The sequence below is a fragment of the Melopsittacus undulatus genome, chromosome 3 (assembly GCF_012275295.1).
Source record: "Melopsittacus undulatus isolate bMelUnd1 chromosome 3, bMelUnd1.mat.Z, whole genome shotgun sequence".
In the NCBI taxonomy this organism is placed as follows: Eukaryota; Metazoa; Chordata; class Aves; order Psittaciformes; family Psittaculidae; genus Melopsittacus; species Melopsittacus undulatus.
The window spans coordinates 97,370,015-97,397,293 of record NC_047529.1 but is presented as its reverse complement, the minus strand read 5'-3'; the positions used below and the strand labels follow the sequence as shown (position 1 = coordinate 97,397,293).

The 27,279-nt window shown below is 39.9% G+C and overlaps 2 protein-coding genes across 5 annotated transcripts in view; both read left to right on the top strand.

Annotated features, from left to right (window-relative positions):
• Window positions 1–13,304, top strand: part of HEATR5B (HEAT repeat containing 5B) — a 55,849-nt gene extending 42,545 nt beyond the window's left edge. The window contains exons 32-36 of the mRNA XM_034060602.1: window positions 931–1,200; window positions 3,602–3,826; window positions 6,270–6,421; window positions 9,409–9,622; window positions 10,547–13,304. Coding sequence (XP_033916493.1) covers window positions 931–1,200; window positions 3,602–3,826; window positions 6,270–6,421; window positions 9,409–9,622; window positions 10,547–10,851 — 1,166 coding nt within the window. The 3' untranslated portion in view covers window positions 10,852–13,304. The remainder of the gene's footprint in view (window positions 1–930; window positions 1,201–3,601; window positions 3,827–6,269; window positions 6,422–9,408; window positions 9,623–10,546) is intronic.
• Window positions 13,305–14,607: 1,303 nt separating this feature from the next.
• Window positions 14,608–27,279, top strand: part of STRN (striatin) — a 67,615-nt gene continuing 54,943 nt past the window's right edge. For all 4 annotated transcript variants that reach the window (XM_034060304.1, XM_031054785.2, XM_031054784.2 and 1 more), the window contains exon 1: window positions 14,608–14,938. In XM_034060304.1, the coding sequence (XP_033916195.1) occupies window positions 14,636–14,938 (303 nt within the window). In that variant the 5' untranslated portion in view covers window positions 14,608–14,635. The remainder of the gene's footprint in view (window positions 14,939–27,279) is intronic.

Genomic DNA, 27,279 nt, shown 5'->3' with positions numbered 1-27,279 from the left:
AATAACTCACTGATACCTGGTTAAGTGTGCCATGGGTTTTTATTACCTGAAAGAAATTAAGTAAAATCCAAAGAATATTCTCTTACTAAGGCAAAATACTGTCATAGCCTGGCACAATGTACTGTTGTGGAAAAAAACCCAACTGTTAGCTTTTGCCTGTTTTTTACATAAAAACAGAGAGAGGATTTTGCTGGAACTTGCAAAACCAGCACAGCTGAAAATACAAGCTCTGTTCCTTCATATGAATTAATGGAATTGTTTACTGTAGGCCCAGTAAGTTGCATTTTTCAAATCGGTGGATGTGATAACACCAGCAATCATTTAAATTCATAGGAGGTCCATAGGGGTAGTTCAGGCCAGCTTTGACTTACTGAATCTCTGTTGCTGTTTAATGGGAGAAGGAAAGACTGCAGCTGGCCAAGCTGCCATTCAGAAGAGACTTTTTGAACTGAATGCACTGAAATCATGAACTTGGACATAGAATCCTACAATGCTTTTCTGTTCTCTTATTTAATAATGAATTTATGCTGAAATAAGATTTTTGTCAGGGTGGAACATTTAATAGCTATTAAATTAAAAAATACTGCCATGCCTATTTGTTTGGCAGTCATTGCTGTCAATTTTACAATCAGTTTTTAAAGCAGCAAAATAATTACTGCATTTTATTTTGTGTGAATATTACTAGTTGCTTTTCTAGTTCTGATTGGATTTTTACTAAGTATTGTTGCAATCACAATCCTTCTAAAGCATTTTAAACCCCTTTAAGTCAGTCTAACCAAACATTTAGTTTGACATTAGTCATGTTTGTTTTATATTACTGTGAAGCAACTTCTTGATTTTTAACTTTTTTCAAAAAAAGAGTATTTCATGTTATCTTTGGTATGGGATCTTTCTTAACTGCCTGCTCAGACATTTCTTTCCTTTTTTCAGATGAAGATGATATTGAGGAAAAAGAAAATCCTCTTGCTTTAGGAGAGGGAGGTGAGAGTGGTGGTCTTGTGCCTGGAAAATCTCTAGTCTTTGCAGCCATGGAGTTGCTGATGTTTATCCTAGTACGGCACATGCCCCATCTGAGTTCAAAAGTGTCAGATTCTCCAAGTCACATTGCTGCTAAATCCCACCTCTCTGAGGAAAGTGCTCGTCTCGTGGCTGCCACCGTTACTATATTGTCTGACCTGCCTTCTCTGTGTTCTCCAGCAGGTAAGGTATTGTACCAAAATATGTGTGAGTGGTTAATCTGGGGAAGCATAGTGAGCACATGATGCTAAAAGCAAACTGTAAATATATATATTTTTTTACAGGATACTGTAAGGATTATCTTAATGAAAAGTATGTTTAGGTTCTAAAAGTTAATTAAGAATTCAGGCTTTTCCAGTGAACAGCATAAAGGAAGTTATTTGATTTTAAATTTGCATGTGTGCTGCAAGTTTGCTGAGGAAATGAGCTCTATATCACTATGATTTTATTGTTTCTTTTTTCCCCTTCCTCTTTAACAATTTTGAAGCCTTTTGGCCAAATTTAATTTTTATTAAATGTAATTGAATAAAATTACAATTTTAGTATTGTAAAAGAACATAGATATCTTGGAGACAATTAAATTCCTGAGAAGTTCATGAAAAGCAGCAGCTGGATGAAAAGAGAACCCTACTGAGTTAAAACCAGCACAGTTCAGCTGTGATACACTTGGTTTTGCAGCCGTTGGCTGTCAGTCATCCCAAATGTGACTCTGAACTAAATGGACTTTTCTTCTGCCTAGAGACTGCCACAAAGGATATGTGTGAACTAGGGTAATTTCACTGAGTGGAGTTCAGTGGTAAAGGACACAACTGCATGGGAAGCTGTGCTCTTTGAGTTTTGCTTTTCAGAAGACAAATTGCTTAATATTTGTCTTGTGGATCTCTGGGAAGTTTCACACACTGATATGGATAAAACATCTAGGTTGGTCCCTTAATGACATGCACATTGATCTCTTTCTACAATTGAATGACATACAAGATAAGTAACATTTGCACAAAGCCATGCTCAGAATGCAACATTGGCTGTCTGCAAACAATTTGTGTCTTACAATTCCTTTAAAAAAAAAAAAAAGTAGATTTTGAGCTGATTTGGGTCCTGCACTGGTTTTATTTGATTCTGTTTCCTTTTCCTCTCCTGCTCTGCTCTGCTTTTTTGGGGGAGGGGGGTGGGGTGTGTGGTGAGAAGGAAGAAGGGTAAAAGGGCTAACAGTCCTACTTCTGTGTTGACTGGAGACATGACTCTGAGCATTTGGCAAGTGGCCAGTGAATGTAGCTCAGAAACTACTGTCAGTCTAGAGAGACTGCTGAGTTGTTGGTTGGTCGGGTTTCTTTCCTCTCATCCAGAAGAGCTGATGTGAGCAGGGGATAATACATGCACAAACATTTGTGTCAGTTGAGCCTTTGGGTGTAAGGGAAACTGTGAACAGAGAATTCATCACTTTCTGTGATAGAGGGGGGGGGGTTATTGTTATTATTTCTTTCTCTTTGTTTAAAATATGGGCATCTTGCAGTCTTCATTGGACAAGATCATGGGCAATCTGATCCGCTGCAACAGAGTGTTGGACTAGATGACCTCTGGCAGTCCTACTAGTCATAATTACTGTTTAGTGTATTGTCACAACATTTCCAGAAGTAGGACAATGGTAGGATTTGTACTTCCACAGGTGTGGGAAAATGAGGTGTTGAAAAGATATGGAAAAAGACTGTCTGAAGTGACCAGCAGATTGATATTACATGCCTAAACTCAGTAATGTATTCAGTGTAACGTTTTCAGCCATGCAGGGGCTTAAAGTCTACGTTTGTTATTGAAACTCCTTCTAATAAGGTTCACATGTGTCTAAAGTGAGGTTATGTGTTACTTGGCCAGTATTTCTTGAGTATGCCTAACTTGCATCTGCAGAACTGCCTGCACAAAACGTATGGACAGGTGTTGATTTCTTCAGAAAAGCAGTAGGTTGGAGGATAATTTTGTCTCTTTTGTAGAGCCAGATGGCTACAGCTTTTGCACAGGATGTAAGACACCCAGAGAAGAAAAGACTTCAGGGAGACCTTATGGCAAGCAGCCTTCTGGTACCCAAAAGGAGCCTACAAGAAATACCGAGAGGGACTTTTTACAGTCCCTCTCCATATCTGTCTTGCGATAGGACAAGGGGTAATGTCTTTAAACTGAAAGAGGGCAGATGTAGATTAAATATTAGGAAGAAATTATTTACTTGAAGAAGTTCTTTGCTGTGGGGGTGGTGAGGGACTGGCACAGGTTGCCCAGAGAAGCTGTGGATGCCCCATGCCTGGCAGTGCTCAAGGCCAGGTTGGATGAGGCTTTGAACAACCTGGTCTAATGGAAGGTGTCCTTGCCTGTAGCAGAGAGGTTGGAACTTGTGATTCTATGATAGCTTCCTTCCTTTGCCTCTGGGGCTTGTAGCATGCATCAGGTACCTTGGAAAGTGCCATAAATTGGTTCAGATACCTGTTTCCAGACCTTGTCTCCTAACTGTATAACCATATTGTGAAAGCTAAAGAGGTTGTCTGTCACACTCATTGGAATTAACTTCAGATATTTTGTTTTGTCTTTTGTTCTGTTTCAGGATGTATGACCATCTTACCCACTATCCTATTTCTGATTACAAGAGTGTTGAAAGAAACAGCAGTAAAATCAGCAGATAATCAGGTCCCACCTCCAGTCAGTGCAGCCCTTCAAGGGATAAAAACTATTGTTACTCTTCCAACAGTCAAGACTGATGAAACTCAGAAACAATGGACAGGTCTTATCCGCAGCACTCTGGCATCTATCTTGGAATACTCTCAACCTGGTAAGTGGTTTCCAAGTCCAGGAGAGTTAAAATTAAAGAGAACTGGATTTTGCTGTGATGAAAAGGCAGCTACCGTATCTTCCTATAATTTAATAGGCTTCATGTCTGAGGGTTGGGTAATGCATTAAAAAGTGATGAATTGCTTATAAAATTGAAATGGGAGAAAGACCTGGGTGCACAGAGCATAACTTGTTGAAGACAGTAGTGGCTTTCAAATAATACAGTTACATCTCAGGAGTTCACACCCGTGTTTTGTCCTTGTTGATCTATTTTCTTTGACAATGTTGATCATAACATCCTGTTAGAAATCTTGCCTTTTGCAACTCATCCTGCAGCCTGATCCTTTCCTTAGGGTATTTTTATGTAACAGTTCAGGCTTTTCCATTTTGAATCCCATTATGATGTGATTATTTCTTGCTTTAGATTTTCTTCAGGCTGACCTTACTAATCTGCATAGTTTTAGGTAGTAACTTTTTTCTGGAACTTGGAGATCTTCCTTCTGATACTGGTTGGTCTTTCTGAAATCTGCTGAATGTCTTGCAAGTAAAATCCAAGGGAGTTCTAAGCTGAATTCACTTCACTTCTGGGACTGTGCCTCTATTTCTGTGATGATTGGCAAGTCTAGACAAGTTGGCAAGGCTTGAGCAAACCATCATTTCCACCTCTCCTTTCCTCTTTCCACAGCATACCTGCTAGCTTAAAGGAAAGGAGATTGTAGTTGCCAAAACAGTGTTTGTAGGGGAACTGATCTCTGTTGAACTGTAATTGTTCAGTACTGTACATGGACTTGACACCTTGAATTAAGCCTCAGGAAAAACAGCAATCAGTGTACCTTTTTAAGTGTTTGTTGATAAGATTCATATGGTCTTAATGAGAGAGACTGGGTGTTGAAGTGAATGAATGTGAAGACAGCAAAGGATAATCGTGGAAGGTTCATACTGGAACACAATATTCACAAGGATTCTGTGATTCTATGATTCTGTAATACTGTTACAGCCTTTCAGTGGTGAGAAAAAAATCCTACCCCTGCCAAAAAAATCTGTTACCCACCAGCAGGATGTCTACTGTGTCTCTTCAGAGAACTGCAGGCTGCTTCTCTTGGTTCACATTCATGCTTTGCCTTGCCCTTCAAAAAGCAAAAGAGATGTACAGTCTCAGCTGCATAGTTAGCAAAAGAGAGACACAACAATTTGTCATTTGCATAATGGTAGTTCAGCCAAAAAACATCCCATTACATCCCTAAGGAGCCCTTTATAGAGACTGAAGAGAGACTTGAATGGAGTTACTCATGTGAGAGAGAGGGAGCGAGTAGGTAATTGCAAATGATCCTGAAAATGTCTGAAGGGGAAGGATCAGTAGATTTGTGTTAACCAAGTCAAACTTCTAATGTGATTTGTCACATCAGCTCTTGTCTTCCAGCCTTTTGTTTCAGTACAGATTTCCCAGTCCCTCTTTCCAGAAACATTACTGGCTTGAGGTGTTTTTTCAGAATTGAGAAATCTTTCTCAGTTCCCTGCAAGAGTATATGTTTTCCTCTTCCTTTCTAAACTTGAGTGGGACACAAGAATCTAAGCAAGGTCTGCTGTATATGGTTTTGTCTCATAATTCAATATAATTTAAACATTTAACATTTAAAAAATAACTTTGAAAGTCACTTAAAATGCTTGAAGTTATCTGAAGTGAGGCTTTACATCATGGCTAAGCCAACTGAGTGACCAGCTGACGTGTGGAAGGAGCAGTCATGCTGGTTTTCTTTTTGCTGACTATATATCTGTAACCAATCTGGCCAACAAAACCAGAAAAACAATACTTTATATATATAAAATGATAATTATATAAATATATTTTTATTCTTGTTGATGTAAATTCGTGAATGAGGTTGGTGAAGACAGATCTTATGCAAGGAGAAAAACCTTACAATAGCAAATACAGACTGCTTGAAAAGCAGGGAAGGGTTAAAGTAGGACTGTCCTTACTCCTTACTGTTAACGGATGACTATCAGGTCAGCTAGTCTCTTACGTAAAACCTCATATTAAGTAGAAGTTGTTGCCATGCTAGGTATCTGTTTCTTACTGTGCTGTATCAGCTGAAAATAATAAAAAATAATGGGGAAAGGATCTAAAACAGATATTTTGCCTCTCTTGTTTACATATTGAAAACAAAAAAATATGACTTGCTTAGAGAAAGTGTGGGTGATGTTTTTCCCTTGATATTCAAGTTTCAGAAAGTTTGAATTTATTAAAACAGCTATTAAGAGTTGCTCAGCTTTTTGTCAGTCAATATAATAATAAAGTGATTCTGTAGTAAGTAAATGCATATTTGTATGCAGTTGCAAATATTTTCATGTACATTTATTTTCTCTTTGCGTGCTTGTGTGTTCATTGGCTTTTAAATAATTTTGAACCCTTTTGGGAGTAAGCTAACAGTGTGTTTCTTTTTCAGAAGCCTCTAAGCCTGTTCTTGATGAAGTAAGCATACTTACAGCTATCACTCTCTTCCTTTGGTCAGCAAGCACTGAAATAATTGGAGTGCAGTGTTTACAAAATGGATGTATGAACAGATTTAAAAGTGCATTAAATTCCTGTGATCCTTGGGTAAGATCGTGTTATAGGAATGTGAATGATATATGGTTGAGAAAAACCAGTTGTGATAAATTTACGTATTTCCTGAATGTTTTGTGATGCCTTTACTTCACAGACAGATACTGCTTGTCAAAATAAGTAGAATTTTCAACAGTATGTAATAGAAAATCTTTAGTGAGTTAAACAACCCAACTAAGTGGTTTGAGATAATGTGTTCATGGCCTTGTGCCAGGTTCTTGACTTGCAGCTTTTCAGAAGGAAAAAGATCTTTGATATATGAAATTCTAGCAAACGAAAAGGTTAGTTACCAGCGTGGTGACATTTCTACATTAATACTGATCTTTTGTAATACAAACTAAACCACTTTTTCTGTAGATAAAATTACAGCCCACAAATTTTACATTTGTTTGTGCAAACCTGTGCTTATTTTACACGTTCATAAAGAAACAGTTTGAATGCAAAAATGTAATTTTGTGGTCATCATCAGAGCATCTACAGATTGTGAATCATCTGTCTTCTGATTTCATCTCTGCCTTTTGGTTTGTCTTTATGAATTATCTTCTAAACTGTTTTCTCACTAAAGATGGAAAATAAGTAGCTGTAGACTGATGTTGTTCAAGCAGGCTAATGCACAATATAGTTAAGCTTAACTCTTCCAGCCATGTACACGTCAGTTTGAGTGGGTATACAGATCTGCAGGTGGGAGCAAAAGAGAAAAATCCGTAGTGTTTCCGCAAGTGAGTGCTGCAGAGATTCCTGAGAAGAAAAACACGCAAAAAATGCTGATGTGTTTAGTTTTACTGTGAGGCATGTAAAATCCTGTTTAGACTGATAATTATTCTTTGCAGCAGGGCTGCTGTTTCCCAGTGTGAACGTGAAACTCGGTTGGTTCCATAGTTTGACTTGGGGTGGAAAGCTACTTAAAATTCTAGTGTGTACATGGAAATGTCAGTTGTATTAAGCAGAAGCTTTTTATGTCATACTTGCAGCTTTGTATAAAAGCATGAACAGTGAGAGAGGTACATTTTTGCCCACCACCCTGTTGGAAAGCTGTCAATGAGCTGAAACTTCCCACTTTCTTGTAATTCACAGAGAGTGGTTTGACAGCAGCCAGATTTTGTCCTCTCTTTGCTGATGTGCAAAACACACACCCTGTAATACTTGGGGGGGGTGTGTGTGTTCTAGGTTTTTGGGTTTTTTTTTAATATAAACCACTCGTTGCAGTCAGTAACTAGACACCTGTTTGTAATAAATGCATTACACTGTTTGTACTAAAAGCATTGAACCGGTTATGGGAAAAACTCTTCTAAAGAAAGGCTGCTGCCTCATAAGGAATACGGGAATATTTTTTTTAAACCATTACCAACTGCAAAAGTCTGAAAGGTCAGGGTATCACGTATGGTAATAACCAGAAGGCTGGTGAGCTCAACTTCATTTTCTCCTGCGAGGAAACTTGATTGAGAGACCCTTGTCTCTCAGTGCTGATGCGTACGTAAGTTTTACATGAGAGTGTGCCTTATGCACTTTGAAGAGGCCCTGATTTTACCTCACAGGAGTTTTTGTAGGCTTCTGTGAATGCCAAAGTTTTATATTATACAGATGGGATAAAAGAAGCTTGGATGAATTTTTGCCATCAGGTGCAGCTGCAAAACTTTTATTTGAATTATGCATGCATGTAAGAAGGGAGACTTTTCCATATTTCAAAGGCTAGTAATCTTTGTATCTAATAAGGAGTAAAGTTTAAAGAATGTAGACAGAAAGGGAAGGGAATTGAATGGAGTAATAATAATTTTTTGAAACAGGTCGAAGATGATGCTGAGCAAGGCATTAAAAGAAAATGTTCTGTGGAGCTCTATTAATATACACATGGTATTAGAAGAAGTGTATTAGAAGTGTTACTACTTCAGGCCTTAAAAATCAAATAGCATAGAAAACTTGCTGCCATATAGTAGTGAATTAACAGTAACCTGAGTTGCATAACATCTGTTTTCTTACCGTTAGTTTTTATTAGCTATCATTTTTATTCAGTATTCTTATTTATGTTTCCAGTCACCCCCAGATCGTCCTCACAAATCATTGTGCTCACTGGCAGTTCCTCTAGAATATTTCTGTCCAGCATGTGCTTAATAACACCAATTAATGGGCCTGCAGTGCAGTTTGAAAGCATGTGGAATATTTTATCCTCATATTTGTTGTGGGGCTTTACATTTCCAAAAGGGTTATTTGTGTGGAATTTTTGAGGGAAACCTTTGTACATCTAAATAAAATTTGTAAGTTCATCTAAAGAAGATCACCATTTTCCCAAATGTTGACTTTATAAACTGCACTTTCCAGATAAGAGAGAGGAGGAGAAAAGGGAATAGAAGAAAGACAAGGAGAGGGTTCTGTGATCTGTCTTATAGTATGGCTACACGTATACTCTTATGGTACTGTCAGCACAAGATGGAGACCTAGAAGGATGGATAAGCCTGCCACTTCTGGCTACAGCTTTAGAGTGATGTTAGTGTAATAAGATCACTTACTGTGATCTCACAGTGTTAGAATAATAGTCAAGTTAATTAGATCACTTTGAGCTGAGTCATTTTATGGGCTGTTTTACCCTTCTGAGATTGGAATAGTGTTTCATGATTTTGCAGATACGTCTTCTATTAGTGCTGGTGGTTCTGAGACTTAAAGATGTAGTTACCTGTGGGCCTGTGTGACTGACTTGTATGACATTAACTATTCCTTTATTGTCTCTGAATTCATATTGTAACTGCTGTTTAGTACCTGCATGCTCTTTCTAACTGGCCTGCCTTTTATTGAAAACTGGGCTAATATTATTTTAGCAGATGCCTGTGTTGCTGCTTTCCTCTTATTCAGGATGTTTCCTTCCCCTTTAGTAGTAGTTGTTTTTTTTTGGTATCACGTGTATCTTGCATAGATAGGTAACAGAGTTTATTAGAATTCCAAGTTAACAAATAGCTTTCAGGACAATATATTTATCTTGATTTGTTTAGGTTCAAGCCAAGTGTTATCAGCTTCTGCTTTCTGTGTTTCAACACAACAATCGTGCCCTGTCAACTCCGTATATTCATTCATTGGCCCCTATCATGGTTGAGAAATTGAAAGCTGTGGAAAGAAGCCGCCCGAACAACAACCTGGAGCTGCTAGCAGTCCAGGAAGGAATTAAAGTCCTTGAAACACTGGTAGCCCTTGGTGAAGAGCAGAATAGTAAGTATTTCTGTTTTCTAAAGAAATGTGTAATGCTAAAGCACACTATTGAACATTAGAAATCTTGCAGTTAAGAATGAGATGGCATAGTCACAAATAGAGCATGCGTGTGCAACGTTCATTTCTAATTCCAGTGCTAGAACTTTTGTATACATGGACTTGTATAGCACAAGCAGTATCACATGCTGTAGCCTTTGCTTTCCTGGTGATTGCAGGAAGAAATCCTAAACATGAACTGCAGTATTGAGCAACGTTTTCTTCTGTTTGGAAATGACTAGTCCACATCATTTAAATTTACCTTTTCTCACTCTTGGACTTGTCAGTTTTATTGTGTTGCTTCTACCAGCTCAACAAGGTTTATCTAAAAAGCCCAAGAAATTGAATTTTACTGGTCAGCCACATTAGCTCATGCTAGCTTACTGTAGCTGTGGTGCTATTTTTTTGATTGGAATCGTCCAGAAATGGAGTAATATAGCAGATACTTTTTCATGAACACTTGCACAGTTCTCTTATGCTCACTGGGGAGGCTGATATTCTGATTCAATTGAATAATGTTTCTGTCTGCCTGAAAAGTGTTTTGAAATCCTTTAATATGATCAGCACTGTACATCTTACAATTTATTATCAGTGATCTGCAATCAGAAGGTGCAAAGGTATCTCTAAAGGTATGTCAGGAACAAAGCAACTGTGATGAACAGTAATAGAATTCTGAAGCACAATACTGGTAAGAAAGATTTGAGTGTCCAAAGGACAGGAAACCATCTAAATTTCAGGGTTGTTTTTCTATTTGATCATTTTTTAATTACAGTGTTCCTTGTCAATTCTGAAAACAAAATTACCCTCATCAGTCTAGTAACTGATAAAATTCATTCATTGTTTTCTTTAATGATACAGTTGCTACATTTTTTTTTCTTTCTGTTTTAGGAGTCCAGTTACTTGCCCTTCTGGTTCCCACTCTGATCTCCTATTTACTGAATGAAAATGCCTTTGCTTCGGCATCTACAGCATCTAAGGATCTTCATGAATTTGCACTTCAGAATCTAATGCACATTGGTCCACTTTACCCACATGCTTTCAAGACAGTAATGGGAGCTGCTCCTGAATTAAAAACACGTCTAGAAACTGCAGTCCGAGCAAGTCAGGCCAGCAAAGCAAAAGCAGCTGCTAGGCAACCACCACCCACAGTACATTCCACCCCAACAATTAAACTGAAAACTAGCTTTTTTTGAATTACTTTTATTATTTTTGGACCATTAAGTAGTCAGAAGCATTAAATTATCCCTGATGTGTTACTGCGTATCTGTCTGTAATTTTGTGTAATTTGTATGTGGAAGGCTGTCTGATGGAGCTTTGTGTAATTACTTGAAATCCACTCATTAAAAGGGAAGTGGTGTATTTGTATAGATTTTTAGGAAATTGAATGTGATCGTATTTATGAATTTGTGTTATAAATTATCCACAAAAAAAACCCATCCATATTATCTGACTAGTTCTATTTATTTTTAAAAGCTACTCCAAACCTTTGAGTGTTTTGGTTTTGTTTTGGGGTTTTTTTTTGGGTGGTTTTTTTTGTTTGTTTGTTTTTTTTTTCTCTTAGAGCTGGTGATTGTTATCCTACGGTTGTGCCAACACACTAACACAGGGGGAACAGAGGGAAGAGGGGAAACAGTTACAAAATACCATGCACCATGGGGAATTTCAAGTGTTCAATATGCCCTTTTTCCTTCTAAAAATGAAGCAGGGAAGGGGATTGTCCAAAGCTGTAGATCATTTCAGCTTGCATGAAAAAAAACAGCTGAAAATTTTCAGCCTTTCTCAAGGTGATTGACCAAGCATGCTGTCTTAACGAGGTGTCCTTATTTGTGGTGTATATTATTTCAGATTGATTTCCATGCTTGAAATTAATAAAGGATGCAAAGAATCTAATCTCCTATCTCTAAGACAAATTTTAAAGAATGCATTGGAAATTGAGTTTATAAAGAGAACTGCCTGCTAACTGCATTTCTGTAGGTGTAGGGCACCTCAAAGGGTGCTGTGTGTTGGCATTCTTCCTGTTCTGCCAGACAGGGGTTGAATATGGTGATGCATTGCTCTGCCCTTTGTCCAATCTCCTAGGTATTTAACGTTCCTGCAAGATTTTGGTCTCTGTGTATATATCTCATCTGTAGTCCTCTATAAAAGTTTGCAGGGCCAGATTACTTCAGTACTTTGCACCTGTACTGATTAAGGGAACAGCACACAAGCATTCTTTTGTTTTCTTCTCTTATGAAGCTTTTCTTACTTGAAAAGCATATGGCTTCCCCTCATATCTGGGTGAGTCTGATCTGCAGATTTTGGAGCTTAGAGCTCAAGGGCTGTGCTAACCTTACAGTGCAGAGCCAGTGACTCCCAATGTCAGTTTGCTGCCAGACCTCACGTTTCCTATTGGCAGAAGTGCAGAACTGTGTCTTTTCTTGTGTATACAAGACTGACTTACATGATTTTTTTTTTACACTGCTCTTGAATTTATGGGCTTCAGTAGGGATCCTTCTATACATTTTGCTTTATAGAGAGAAGCCATGTAACTAGAAGCTTTGGCTAGGCCTGTTTAGTTTCATTTCTGATGTTTTTCTTAATACTTTGTAAATTCCACGTGTTACAAGACTTCTACATCAACCCAAATGTAACAAAGGCTAGTAAAGAGAATCAAATATGGTTAATAGTTGACTGAAATACCTGTAGATCAATATTTTTGCAAAGTCATTTTCTTCTAGTCTCTTTTCCTGTAAGACCTTATATAAACCTTTGAGTATCTATGCAAAATGGAGGACAAGAAAATGCTTTTTTGCCCTATTGTATTTGGTGCGTGTAAAATATTTAAAATAAAACCAGAAAAGTTTTTCTTTCACAGTGAATATTAAGTAGTAAAGTGAAGACACAAGTAGTGCATACTCTAATCCAAGTCTTGTTCTTGTAAAGAAGATACACACAGAAGTAAAACTGATATGCCGTAAATGAGGAGGAAATTAACTTCCTCTTTACAACTTTTTTCCTCTTTGTATGAGTAGTGGGAATTAGGTTGATTGCAATGTATCTTTTTCTAATAAGTGTTTCCAGCATTACAAAGCTATATTTTGTAGAAGTTCTGAACATGTGTGACATTTGAGAGAAAGTATTCAGGAAACTTACTGCAAAATTTAACACAGAAATTTTGCAAGAAAAACTAAGAAAATCATTGTTATAACCTGTTCTAGATTCCCTCTTACCCTCCCTCCGCCCCGGTAGTCTAGTCATTAATGACTAGTTTGTGAAACTTTTCCTGTGTAATCGGGTTTTTTTACCCGAATTACTATCTCACTGCTTTCATGTTTTGGTTACACTCTAGTTTACAGGATGTCTGAAAATTTAGTAAAGTGGAGGGGGGAAGTGCAGCAATCAAGCATAACTTAAGAAGTTGGTAGAAAAGCAGAAAAAAGTGAAAGGGAAAATGGTACTAGATAGATGTACAGGAATGGAGAAGGGAGTGGTTTTTCTTTCTATACTGTGTTACTGTATGCAAGGTGCACAACTTTAATTTGTATATAGCCTTCCCTGGTTTAGTCCTCATTTACTTTTATGCTTGCTTCTGATACTAATGGTATTACTATGTGGTTTTACATAATATTTTGGCATCAACTGATTAAAAAAACTAAATAACTTGAAATGCCCGTAGTGTTCATTTTTGTCACCCTCTTTTTCATGGAGCTTGTTTGGTCTGTTTCCCCTTCATGTCTTTCCTTTCTCCCTGCCATTTCCTTCCTTTCTGGTTAAGCCTTATTGTTCTGCCCCAGGTCCCCCAAAGCACACTCCTCCTGTGCTTTCACTCCTGTTCCCCCCTCTGTGCTGCCCTCTTTTAAGCTTCCTTCGTTGTCTCTCCCTTTTTCTTAAAGTACCAAGAGTTCATCCACCAGCCACAGCTCCAGTCTCTGCGGGCAGGGTTATGAAGCAGGCAAGTGCTGTTTCAGAACAGCCAGAAGGAAACAGGAAGCGCTGCTTGAGCAAGCAGTGGCTGCTCACGGGGCACAGCGAGCAGCGCTGAGGCTTGTTCTCAGCACCCACAGCAGCTTTGGGGCCCGTGCCCCATCTCTGATGCACTGCTAGCACTTGTCCCTACAATAAAGCCTGCTGGTAGTGGTGTTTCTGTCTGTCTTCAGCAAGCCTCGGGTGTTAATGCATGTGCAGCGCTGAACGTGGGCCTGTCTGAGTGGTTTTATGTCTTTGGGAGAGAGCAGTGATGCGGGCAGCTCGTGCTCCCAGCTGAGGCCTTGCCATCACTCTCAAAGTACTGTGTTTTCCTTTCCTTACAGAAGAGGCAGTGTAGCAATTCCTGAAAAACGGTGTCTTGCTCTCGTTTTCAGCCATTATAAGTATTTTCAAGAAACACCTGTAGCCTCGGGATGCATTTAGTTTTCAGCAAGTGCTGCTCAAGGCTGAGAGGGCAGGGCTGTCCAAACCTCGGGTAACTGCGGCTGGACACCTGCCTTCTCACGCCCCCAGCGCGGGCTGTGAGTGTGCCCAAGCCATTTAAACCTAGCTCTTGGGTAGAGATTTCGATCAATCCGTGCCCTGCCCCTCGAGCCACGGCTCCCTCACCCTTCCCCGCCGATCAGGCCGGGGCTGCGTTGCCAGCTGCCCCCTGCCACAGCTTGCGGGTCTGTGTGGCAGGATTACACGTCATGGCGGTGAGACTCACTCGCTATTAACGCCATTCTTCGAAATAACGGCAGCATGGAGGAGAAAAAGGCGATTAAGAATATATTGCCGTCCTGCCTCCGCTGGGTGCCCAGTCACCCAGCCGGACTACATTTCCCAGAACACCGGGCGCGGAGCTGGGGCGAATCGCGCTCTGGCATTGTCCCCTCCGGGCTGCCGTAGCAGCCGGCGGGGGTGGCTGTCAGGCGGTGACGGCGGGCGGGACGCGCCCAGGTTGTTGCTGCTGCCGGGACGCGGCTGGGTGCGGGCGGCGGCGAGGAGCGCGGCAGACCCGGCCCAGCCATGGACGAGCAAGCGGGACCCGGCGTTTTCTTCAGCAACAACAACAATAACAATGCCCTGCTTTTGCCGCCGCCGGCGGGCGGGCCAGGGCTGGAGCCGGGCGAGGCGGCGGCGGCAGCGGCTGCCGCGGCGGCAGCAGGAGCAGGAGGCGGTGCAGGGGTCTCAGTCTCCGGAGCCGCCGCACCAGTGTCGGCGTCCCGGGCTCAGTACAGCGTACCGGGCATCCTGCATTTCCTGCAGCACGAGTGGGGCCGCTTCGAGGCGGAGCGCGCCGAGTGGGAGGCGGAGCGGGCGGAGCTGCAGGTAACACTCGCGACCTCTCTCAACACTCCACTCCCCAGCCCTCCCAACCCCGGTACGGGCTGATGCTCCCCTCCGGTTGCGCAGGGCCGGACCCCGGCTCTGCGCAACCGGAGGGGAGCGCCCGCCCTACCCGTTGCCCTGGCTTCCCCCTTAGTCCCTTCCCCTGTGAGGGAGCGGCTGCCCGGCTCCACCGGGGGCCATTTCCCTCTCTCAGAGGGCGGCCGCCCCCCCGCCGCCGGGCGGAGGGGCGTGACATGGCGGCCGGCCCTGAGGGGAGCGGGTGCCTGCCGCACGGCTCTTGCCGCCTCACTGGAGTTTCTCGGGTGCCCCTCCAGGGCCGCCCGCCTAAACTTGTCACCGGTTTCATAACCCACTGTTAAAATCTGCCTCTGGCTCCCCCCACGGCGCCCGCGGTGCGGCCTCTGGCTCTCGGGCCCCTGGTCGGGCCTGTGGGACCGGCTGCAGCTCCTGTGGTGTTGTGGGACACGTTATGTAGTGTTTTCAGTTAAAAAGCTGTGGGGTTGATACTCTCATTAATGCATTAAAGGACTGATAGGGATCTTGTGGTTAAAGAACTTGTGAACTGCTGGCCTGGAACCATTGCTGTCAGATACTACAGTGGTGGGCATGTTACATTAGTAGCAGTCGATAATGCAACCTTCGTTCCTCTTCGGCTTTGTTTACAAGAAAAATCTCTATTGTAAACCTTAACGCTGTCCACATGGCCAGCAGCCCACAGTTTGGTTCTCATTTGGCTATATTTGAGACGGAAAAGTATCTACTTGTCTTCCTATTTATGTCTCCTTTATTTGTTTCTTGCTTCCCAACATTGCTTTCTATGACTTTCCTTGAAAGTACCATCTTTATCAAGAGAGTCTTGAGCCTGTTGAACAATTAGACCACATCTCTGCTTGGTTTTTTTTTGTTTTTTTACTTAATAAGGATATCATCTTTTTTAATTGTACTTTCTATGGTAGCATCAAACAATCACTCTCAGAAGAGTGGCAGATGTAACACTTTGCTGAGAGTTCCCTTGTAGGAATTTTAAGGAAGTGGTCATGAGGCTGAGAGTAATTTTTATTTTAAAGTCAATGGTTCAATGACAGTTTCATTAGTAACTGAATCATGTGCCTATTTGCTTCATTCAATAAATACTATGTAGAAAGTAACTAGCTTAGCTATGTATAAGAACATCACATATCATATATCCAGTGGAGTCTCATAAATACCTTGACATTTTTTTCATAGCTGATAAAAAGATAAAAAATTGATTTGGAGAAAAAGAAAAAGTGTTTTATAGCGACCTAAGAAATTCTGCTAGTGTGTTAATGGTAGTAACACTTGCCATATTTATAGTGCCCTTCAACAAAGGCTAGCATGCCATTTCTCCTCCCATAAGTATACCTCAAAAGCTTGGTAAGTGTCATAGATGAGACAGGAAAGAAGCTGAGTATTTAAACTATTTGCTGAAGTCACGTGTTATCAGTGGCAGAACTGGGAATATAACCCGATTACAAATTGTTTGCTTGAATGCCTGTGACTCTTGCCAAAGCATCTCAATAAAGTTATAATTAGCTGTAGCTGGCATTGCCATGAGCTGTAGCAGCATTTATCTGCTGCAGAGGCACGTTCAGAAAGGTGCAAAATTCTTGGCTGTCTCTGTGGACATCAGGCATTAAGGTCTGCTGTGAATGTTCTTAGGTCTGTGTGAGAGGTTTGTGTTAGGGCTTCAGCAACTGCAGGATGGCTTTTAGAAACTGTACGTGTATAGCTGAAGGATGAGCAGCGTTAATTAAAAGCTGGTTCCGTGCTCCTGAAGCCTCTTGTTGGCCTGCATGTTTGGAAACGTTTAACAGAATAATGGAAATTTGAGGTCTGGCTATTTCTCTCCTGAGATAAAGATGCAGTGCTTCTGATTATACTTTAGTATAATTTTTTATCCAAGGCTTCTATCCAACATAAATGTCACTGTTAGGTTATCCATTTTACTGGGAGGCTGTGTTGCAGAGGACTTACTTTGTATGGTCATCTTAGTATGCCAAAGATTTATATTTTTTTCTTTTTTTCAATTCATCTTGTTTCTAAAAGGTAGGCTTTTTTTTTTTTGTCTGCAGTTTCTTACCTGCCAAGATCTTTAAATACTTTGAATACTTTATGCTCCAGTATTACTATGCTTGGTTTTTGCTCTGTAGTTGTTGGTTAGTTAGCTATACCCTCTTTCCCAAACACCTTGTAATTCAGTCCTCCTGTGGTTTCCCATGTTTCTTTTTCTCCCCTCTGGGCTTCTTTTTGTTTTCTCTTTTTCTAGTAATTAATTGTGTGGAACTAAATGTGATATTCAGGTTGAGTATCTTTGTGTTGTGTTATGTGATGCTTGTTCAGGTGATGCACGCCCAAATTTATAACATGTGTGAATTGGTAGGTTGGGCAGCTCACTGTGTTCTTAGTTACTGGTCAATATTGCCTTTCCAAGGTTTTTCTTCCTATCAAGTGCCTTTGTATTCCTTTCTCTGGCAAATATTCATGTTTACTCTGATTTTCTAATCACTCTTCTTAAACCTTTTGAAGTTATTATTGCTGCTATTATATAGTCTTCCTCCTTTGGTGTGAAAGAGGACTTCAGTATTTACCTCTATGCAGTATTATTAATAATCTGTGTATTTCAAATAAGAATAGATTCATATGGGATTCCCCTAGATGCTGATCTCCTAATTACATATTTCACTTGTAATGCTTGTTTTGTGTCATTTGCAGATTGAAAAATTATCTTAAGAATAAACTTTCATGAGGGTGCCTTGTGAAGTAATTCACTAGAATAAATACTAACATTATTCATACTTATTTTAGTATTCACAAACTGTGTTTTATAGCATTATTGTTTATTTTTGTACCTTTTCAGAAACGAGTAATTTTCCTTTTCTTATGCTCTTCTACCAGCTCCTTGGGAGGGTTGATAAGGAGGGATTTCCTGTTCTCCAAGAGTTTTAAACTTCAGGGTTGTTTGTTTTTTTTTTGTTCTGTATTTTCCTGGACTCTATTTCCAAGACATTTCAGAGTTGTATTGGATAAGCCCACCCTAAAATAGCAAAGGTTTTGATCAAATGCATGTACAAGGCTCTGAAATTTCTGTCTTTGCTGGAGGCAAGCAGGGTTATTATCTGCCTCTCATATTGGTGTCTTGCGTTAACTATACGTACTCTGACTGCTTGGGAATGATTCTCTCTTGCAGATGTTATTTCCCTTTTAATTAACCATCTGCCACCCCTGAAAGAGAGCAATGGGGACTCTGCCCTGTGGCAGTGATCCTCGCAGTGCTGCTGATGCATGTCCTTGTCCCAGCAAGCGACAAAGCTGTTGAGCTCTGCTGCTGCTAGATGAGCTTGGAAGTCTTCTGTATGTGTGTTTATGGATTTTGTTTTGACTAGAAATTTTGTCTCTGCAAGCAATGTATATGTTGCTGTGGAAAGTTTTGCTTCTGACAAACATTTTTCTGGCAAAAATGCTGATTTGCACACTCTAGCATTTCTCTGCATTTCACAGATACTCTAAATTGCATCAAACTACTATGCCGTATGTAACTTCATGTATAGACACCCTGTACCCTCCTAAGGAATTTTGTAGCTCTTGTCCTCTTCATTAATAAAGTTTTTATTTCTTCTAACTGATAACTGTTTCTTTAGAATGGTAGACCGCTTTGGAGTAGTGGGATCTGGTAGGATTAAATTGAAATTATTTTTCCTGGGTAAACTTTCTTTTGGAAAGGTTTGCAAGGAAATCATGGAGAATAGGTGAATACAATGTGCTTGTCTTTCCACAGCTTTGTTAAAAATATTCCTTGTAAGACAGTGCCAAAAGGAAAGAAAACAAAACCCAAACAAATCAAAAAATCCAAACTACATAGGAAAGAGTTAATGAAATGAGATGAAATGTGGTTAAATGATAGCAAACAACTGTAAAAGAAGGGATGTGATGGAAAGAATAGATGAGGACTTGAGGCTGGTTATGGACGTCAGATTTAGTAATGTTAGCTCTTAATGGGGTGGTGGAGGGAAAGGGTCACAGATGATCATTGTTGCTGCTTTTCTGAGGCAAGAGGCAGGCATTGAAACCAGGCATGCTACATGGTAAGATTGTGTCCTTGGAGACAGACAAGTTAAAGTAATGAGGAGAAGGGGCAAATCAGACAGATGGCTGTGGCTATTTATAGTGTGGTTTGGGACATTCGTTACTTGATTCAGAAATAGTTGATATTTACAGTTTGTTGACTTGTAGATAACGGTCCTTGTGGTGGATTAAGTTTCTACTTAAAAATCATTCTGGTAGCTTGGTAATCCAAAAATATTGTTCAGAGAAAAAGCAATGAAATCAGTTAGTTTGTGGAAAACGAAGTATTTGGGTTGGCCAATAGAGTAGAAGATAAAATACAGTTTGAAGAAGGTTTGTGTGAGATTGTAAAATCTGATGATATGGGTTGAATCTCTGGGATTCTCTGTGAAATATGAATTGGCAGAAGTACTGTGTGAATCTTCCATAAAATATTTTTCTCACAGGGCAGATATTACAAAGAAAGCAGCGATTAATATTAAATTCCTCTCCACCCCAGAAGGACAATATTTTCAACTTTATTGTTTCAACTGTGTCAGGTAAAGCAAAAGAAAGGTAGAAGACAGTAAGCCATGGTCACAATGCTGCAGCATGTTTAGTTGGGAAGGGTGATGCTAACAGGGTCTTGGTGACTGCCAGATGTCATTTCTTTTGTGAAGTTCCTTGAGCAGACTTCGTAGTTGCCAAATTCATGTGAAGCAAAGAAGAGAAGCTTCTGTACTCTTTTTTTCCTGTTCTCTTTTGAGCATGTTTGCCAGCTAATCCCAATATACTCATTGGTAAGCAGTTATGGCTTGTTTTATTTAAGCCAGGAGGACTAGCGGGAGTAATGTTCAGTGAGGAAAGTGCTGTGTTACAGAAATTTGTAGCTTCTATAGAGAAGTAGAATGTAAAAACAAACTGATGGGACGGGTTCTTTCCAGGTCTGTACCTGGTTTTTGAAGTAATCTGATTTTTTTTTTTAATTGCATAAATCATCCAAGCATTTCCCAGTATCAGATTTTCCCATTCTTCTCCAATCTGTTAAACCTGTAATTTGCTTTAAATGGAATGAAAATGTGTTTTGTAGATGGGCCTCACTCTAGGTGCTGTAAATACTGGTGTGGCGTGATAGGACAGACTTTTGCAATGTTACATTGTCTCCAAGTGGTCTTCAAGCTCGCAAACATTTTCACAGAAAGTTATACTTTAGTGGATTTTCAGATTTTCATTATTTGCTATAGAATTGTTGAATTAAGTAAAAATGGAGTAAGTTGTTACGTTCTAGGCAGAAAACTGTTCTTCAGTGTCAGGTTAGCATATGGTGAAACACCCGATGTGTCTTTACTAGTGTGCAGTTAAAATTCAAATGGGTATCTGTGTCCTGCTACAACTCTAATCCTCCTTTTTCTGCTGAAGGTCTTGGCTTGTGTCAAGTTTTATTGCATCGGGGCCAAGTAACTTTGCACTGTTTGAACAAAAAGGTGCAAATATAAGTCAGCCTTTTTTGACATTTTAGTAGACACTGAAACTTTATTTACTAATTCTAGAGCAGGCTGTGTAAAATTCCCTAAGGAAGATCACATGTCTCTCCAGAGACTTTTGCTCCATCTTAATTTAGTGCTGAAAGAAATAAGGCTATACAAATGCCAAGCCTCAACTAAAATTGGTATCTATAAGCAGTTTTCCAAGAAAATAGGTATTGATCAGCAACCTATTTGCATATTTGGTTTCACAAGAATGCCAGGCCTTGTCAGGTCCTCCTTTCTAAGTTCCTTAGCTAAAAAGTGGCAAAAGTTGACTTAGATGTAGATGAAGAATTGTTATGTTTTATTTTTAATTCCTGAGAAATGCTTAGATACTTGAAACAGCTTTTCTGAATCACTTTGGAGTGCTCAGGATCCAAGATTTGCAGACAATGCACTAGAAATAAAAATACTCTGAGCTTTGAAAATACTCTGAACTGTGAACTTTATCATATGACTGGTTCTGTATGAGCTTGTAGATGGATTCTTTTCCTATTTGAAGTTTGCTGTGTGCTAACTAATACTAAATATTTTGAAAATAACTGAGTGACAAGTTAATTTAAGATAGCAGTGTGGAAAGACTGCATTTTTTCTGCTCTTAGCCAGGAATATGTTTCCCTTTAGGGCAGAATTGCAAAAGCACTGGGGGGAAAAAAAGATGGCATGCACAATACTCATAGCCAAAGCTGTAAACGGGAGGTGAGAACAAATTCAGTTACTTTTGTACCTGTTTCACTTGGTGCTCCAGTAAGTTCAAGTTGGTCCAGCATGCTTGAATACAAGAAGCTGCTCCTGGCTGCAGGAACGAGAAATGAAAGTCTGCTCATTGCCTCTGCAAATGCTTGTGTGGTCAAGTCTGGTTCAGTCTGCTCTTTGTTACCAAAGCCAAATCTAAAAATCTCCTCCAGATTTCTTTTCCCTTGTCCTGCTGTACTCCAAGTGATTCATTCAGCCTGTAAACTTCCATTGTCTCAGTTGAAATGTAGGCCATAAGTCTGTTTATCAGTCCTGGTATTGACTGCTGTTGCTGCATTTCTGCCTTTCCTGTACAGCATGTGGAAGGGAATTATATTTGAGGGTTTGCAATTTGGACTCCATAATACGTGATTATTTTGTGACATGTCATTGCAGTGTTGCCTGTAGAGTTACATCACGTTTAAAATTTGCCCTTTTTTTGTCCTTGCATCAGTCTACGTCAAGCATGCTCCTGGATGTTTTTTTGAAAGGAAAAGAAAGGTTAACACTCACCACTTAAGTGTGCTACAAAAATTTAGAGAAAAATTTAACTTATGAAGAAGTATTAAATAAGCTGAGTATGTATTGTTTTGGCCAACTCAGTAATTTTGCTGAATTTGCAGTTGTTAGAACAGTGAAATGCAGCACTGAAGAGTGGGGAAAAGAAAGACTCTTTCTGATCAGAGATCTGCCCAGTAAAGAGGAGTCTTCCATTTGGTTGAGATAATTAAATTAGTAATCAAGGTATTACCAGGAATGAATTACTAAATAATTTTTGATTCTGGATGATCTTTTCGAGTTTTTAATTCACTGATAAAAAAATTGTTTTCAAACAATCTTTACAAAGGGGTAAAGAGTGTAAGTAAATGGCTTCATGAACCATCTTTTTTTACCAAAAGCTAAATCTTTGATCTCTTTTGGATGGTTCAGTTTTTTCAGGGCTTAGCTCTGATGCTGGTTTTAGGACATCTCTGGGAAGTCCAGCAAAAATAATTTGCCAGGAGCAGATAGTACTGTACATCAGTCCCACGAGGTGCTATCGTCCAGCGTGAGTATGCAGGTGATAAATGGGATGAAGTATTGCTCTGCGGGGTGAACCTAAATACACCTCGGTGCCTGCCACTTGTTTCGGCCTGTGGCCTCACTTCAGTTTTGTGTTATCTTAAATGGCTGCAGGCATTTAGAGAAGCTTCCTAGCCTCTCTTGCCTGGAGTGTTAGTAGGTGTGTGTTGCAATGTTAAGTATGGTGCCTGAAATATTGTTTGCCAGTTGTAGTAGACCACTGATAATTTCTTTCCCCCCCTCGTCTGTACCTGTTTTTTATCTCTTGCCCTTTCAACCTTAGGCATACCTGCCCTTATTTACAAATATACTAAAATATGTTGCACTTCAGTGAACCAAGTATAATCTAAAATACTGAGCACCCTGGCAGCCTGCAGAATCCTCTGGCAGATCTTGGTAGACCGGTTGGTATGACTGTTCCAGGCTGATTCATCTGTATAATGTATTTAGTTATTTTAGCTATCTACATGTTTTTCGCAACACTTTTTTTTTTGCAGATTTTTCCCTCTCTTATTCTTTTCCTCTCAGCTTGTGAAGACCTTGTTGAATCAGAAACAGAACATACAGAATTGTGCGTTTTAACAGCTCTTACTTTGTCAAATGATGCCTATGGACCTTCAAGTGCTCATAAATTTGAAGTGAGGTTTCCTTTAAAATATTAAGATAAATATTTTAAAGAAGAGAATTGAAAAGCTTTTATTAGTTCTTGAGTCTTAAGAATAAACCAGCTTTTAACTTAATGGCTATAAAATTCAGGAACTGCTAGAAGTTGATACTAAATATGCATCATTTGTTTAGGAGCTATAGTGTTGTTTCTTTCTAAACATTTTCTGTTCAGGTGCTACCTAAAAGTTTCCTCACCCTCTTGTCCACTTCACCTTAATATGACCTTAGAGTCTTTTGGGGAATTTCTTAAAAACGTTGTTGCCTGTGATAGTATTTTTAACATACAAATGAATGTTATTTTTAAAATCTCCTGGTAAAGAAGTGGAATAGTTAAGATAGCTACAGCGCTATAAATTTAGAATGGATGTGCATGAAATTCCTAAGTTCATAAATCATAGAATCATAGAATAGCTAGGGTTGGAAAGGACCTTAAAATCATCTAGTTCCAACCCTCCTGCCATGGGCAGAGATACCACACACCATGTCACCCAAGGCTCTGTCCAGCCTGGCCTTGAATGCTGCCAGGGATGAAGTATTCACAACTTCCTTGTGCAACCCATTCCAGTGCCTCACCACCCTCACAGTAAAGAACTTCTTCCTTATATCTAACCTAAACTTCCCCTGTTTAAGTTTTAACCCATTATCCCTTGTCCTATCACTATAATCCCTATTGAAGAGTCCCTCTTCAGCATCCTTGTAGGCCCCCTTCAGATACTGGAAGGCTGCTCTGAGATCTCCTCATGGCCCTTGTCTGCACTTGCTCCATGTCCTTCTGATGTTGAGGACACCAGAACTGCACACAATACTCCAAGTGGGTCGCACAAGGGCAGAGTAGAGGTGCAGGATCATCTTCTTCAAGCTGTTGGTCACACTTTGATGCAGCCCAGGGTACAGTTGGCAAAAAAAGGTTTTGTTGCAGGTAAAAAAACTTCAGTAAGATAAAGTGGGGGGGGTGGAAATACTGGACAATCCAATTGTAGCTACAAGAGACTGTTCCAGCCATCTCTTCCCACTGCTCTCTGGTTTTTATTTTTTATATTTATTTTACCTCTGATTTTAATCTCACAGTTGAGCTGTAATACAGGATCTTGTAGCACTTAGCCTGGAATAAACTCAAGGTGGATGCTGCCTTGATTCCTCACTGCAGTGTCAACAGGGCCAGGCAGTTGATGTGCCCCACCCATAAGGCCAGGCACAATATGAGTTTTTGTGTGATCCCCTGTAGGCAGTTTAGAGGGCTAGGATGACTAGCTTACAGCTGGATGCATTTTAACCTTATTAGTTAGGAGGTCAGTTGTGGCTGAACCTGTTTGTGAATTCTTGAGATTTTTAGCAAACCTACCCGTGAGTGGCCAAAGTACAGGGACAGAACAGTGCTGCAGATTGTTCCAACCGGAAGCAATCATCCTTTGCTATCTTATTCCGTCAGGTAGCGCAGGCTTCAAATTTGACTTGAACTAAAGCTGCAACTATGGCAAATGGCCTGTGGAGTCTCAATCTATTGATAAAATTCTTCCTTTTATGTCCGAATTGTATGAAGACTGTAGTTGTACAGTTCAGTTTTGCTTTTCATTGTGTTTAAACCCAGACCTCTTATACTTTAAATGTTTGCCCAAACATTCAGACAGGTGTCAGCTAAATAGTAATCTTGAAGTTACAACCATTTTGTTCTAGAGACTAAGAAAATACTGATAGATCACATAATCTGTCATTTTAAATATTTATACTCAGTGTATTCATTTATTCAGTTTTCTTTTATACTACTTTTTTCAGTTATGGTATGAGCATTTAAGTTTCTCTGCATATTTTCAGTTAAATGCCAAACATTGTAAAAAATGAAATCTGCTTATGACATATGGACTGTTATAGTAGTATTGTTAGTATAGTATTTCAGGTACTATTTTAATGTTATCCTAATGTGAATTACAAATAACCCTGAATATTATAATTAATTTTTTTTTAAGTAACATTTGAGCTTACATGTGTAACTGATGCTGAGTTAGTTATAATTATCCAGTATTTATATAAATGAAAAATAAGGGTTGCTAACATCCTGTGGGAAAGAGGGATGGATATTCTCTTTTTGTTATGAAAATGTAAGTGTTCTTATTTTCAGAGCCAGGATTTCTCAAAAACAATGAGTATTACTTTTTACGTCCTTATTACATAAGGATACTACTCAGAAGAAAAGCATGAACAAGCTATGCTAGAAACTGTGCAGCCTCCAAGGAAAGAGCAAAATTACTCACAAGCCCTCTGGTGCACTTGTCCGTTTCTTGATTTGCCAGTAAAACTACTGATCTATGAATTATATAGTAACCTTGAAATATCCTGGCAATAAGCTTGTATAGGGCTGCGGAGATGACTCTTGGGCTGTGGATTCCACTCTGTTGTTGCTGCATGCTTTTGGAGTAAGAAACACGAGGCATTCTTGAAAGTCCAGGAAAAAGAAAAGTTATACAGCATCAGTAAGAGCAGTGGCATACCACTGACAATAAAAGATGTCCAAAGAATCAATATTTCTTCCAGTGCTCTCCTTCCTGTGCAATATGTGTGTGATACATACAGCCTTTTGGTGGCCCCTTTTCCTTCATGTTGAATCATAAGGTGTTTCAGCTCTACAGGTAGAGTTAAGAACATAATTGATGTTATTTTATGTGCTTAAAAATCTTCTGGTGACACTTCGCATTTTGGTTCTCAAATGGTTAGTCAGAGAAGTTATGAAGCCAGGCCTGCTTCATATTGGAAGCTGACTCTACTCATTTTCACATAAAGGCAGTGTTGTGTGATACTTCTTAATCAAATGCATTCATGTCTGTCTTTTCACAAAAGTAAGCTGTGAAAACTACTGAGAAGTTGCAATTTTTTTTCTTTGTTTAGGCTGCTACCAGTGGAAGATGACTTTAACCTCAATTGTTAGCATGGTAATGCTGGTTTAACCTCTGAGGTAGAGCAGTGCATAAGCCAGTCCATTACTGGCTATCCTTTGCCAGTCTGATGGGTAAACATGCTTCATTCCAGCCTGTTCAGTCAGTTTGTTCTTAGTGAGACAGACAGCAGGTCACCTCGTAGAACTCTGCATGCAGACAGCAGATCATCTCATACATCACTTCAGCTTGTGACTTGATGGCATTGGGTGATCTTTTTCATTCCAGCCAAATGCATATTTGCATCATGTTCTACTATTTTTAATAGTGTGCTTTGATGTTCTCTCACTTTTTGGCTAGAAGGCTACTGGTTTATTTCTGCTGAACCGATTCGGGGGCAGGGAGACACCAATCACTACCACAGTCCACTAGTTATATATGCATTATAATCTTTGTGTCTGTACAGTTACTGCAAACTAAGTTGTATGTAGTTGAGGTGTTCCTCTTATTACTGGGAGGGATGGTGATCTTGTTGACATGCTTCTTGCACAATTACATTCTTCAGAGTAGGAAGTGCTGACTCCCGGAGCCAGCATGTCTTTTCTTCTGTGCCTTTCTCTAAATCTAAGCAGATGAATGTTAGATTCTGTTGTAGTTCTTTGTTCATCCCTGTTTGAGTGTTAAGTGAGGAGAAGCTTGATGCCAGTGACAGAGACCTTTTGATTCAGCTGAGAGGTTTTTGGCAAATGCATTCCTGTAACTGAAGGTGAAGACCAGCTTCATTGGAAAGTAGCCAGTGTTTTTCACTCATCATAATCTGGCTGCTCTAGTTGCTGACTGGTGGTTAAGGATTCTTCAGGTGTCTGTCAGGCTCTTTACTGGCTGTACTTGAGCAATGGTATTATGTCAGCTTGTGTCATATTCTAGAGCAGCTGCTATAGCTGGCCACCAGCAAATGGCCTTTTGGAGTAAAATTTACTTTGATCTCTGAGTGTATTCAGGAGTTGAGAGATCACAGAATCACAGAATCCCAAGGATTGGAAGGGACCTCGAAAGATCATCTAGTCCAACCCCCCTGCAAGAGCAGGGTAACCTAGAGTACATCACACAGGAACTTGTCAAGGAGGGCCTTGAACATCTCCAACATAGGAGATTCCACAACCCCCCTGGGCAACCTGTTCCAGTGCTCTGTCACTCTTACAGTAAGGAAGTTCTTCCTGATGTTAATGTAGAACCTCCTATGCTCCAGTTTACACCCATTGCCCCTTGAACTGTCACTGGATATCACTGAAAAAAGCCTAACTCCATCATCCTGACACCCACCCTTTACATATTTGTAAACACTGATGAGGTCACCCCTCAGTCTCCTCTTCTCCAAGCTAAAGAGACCCAGCTCCCTCAG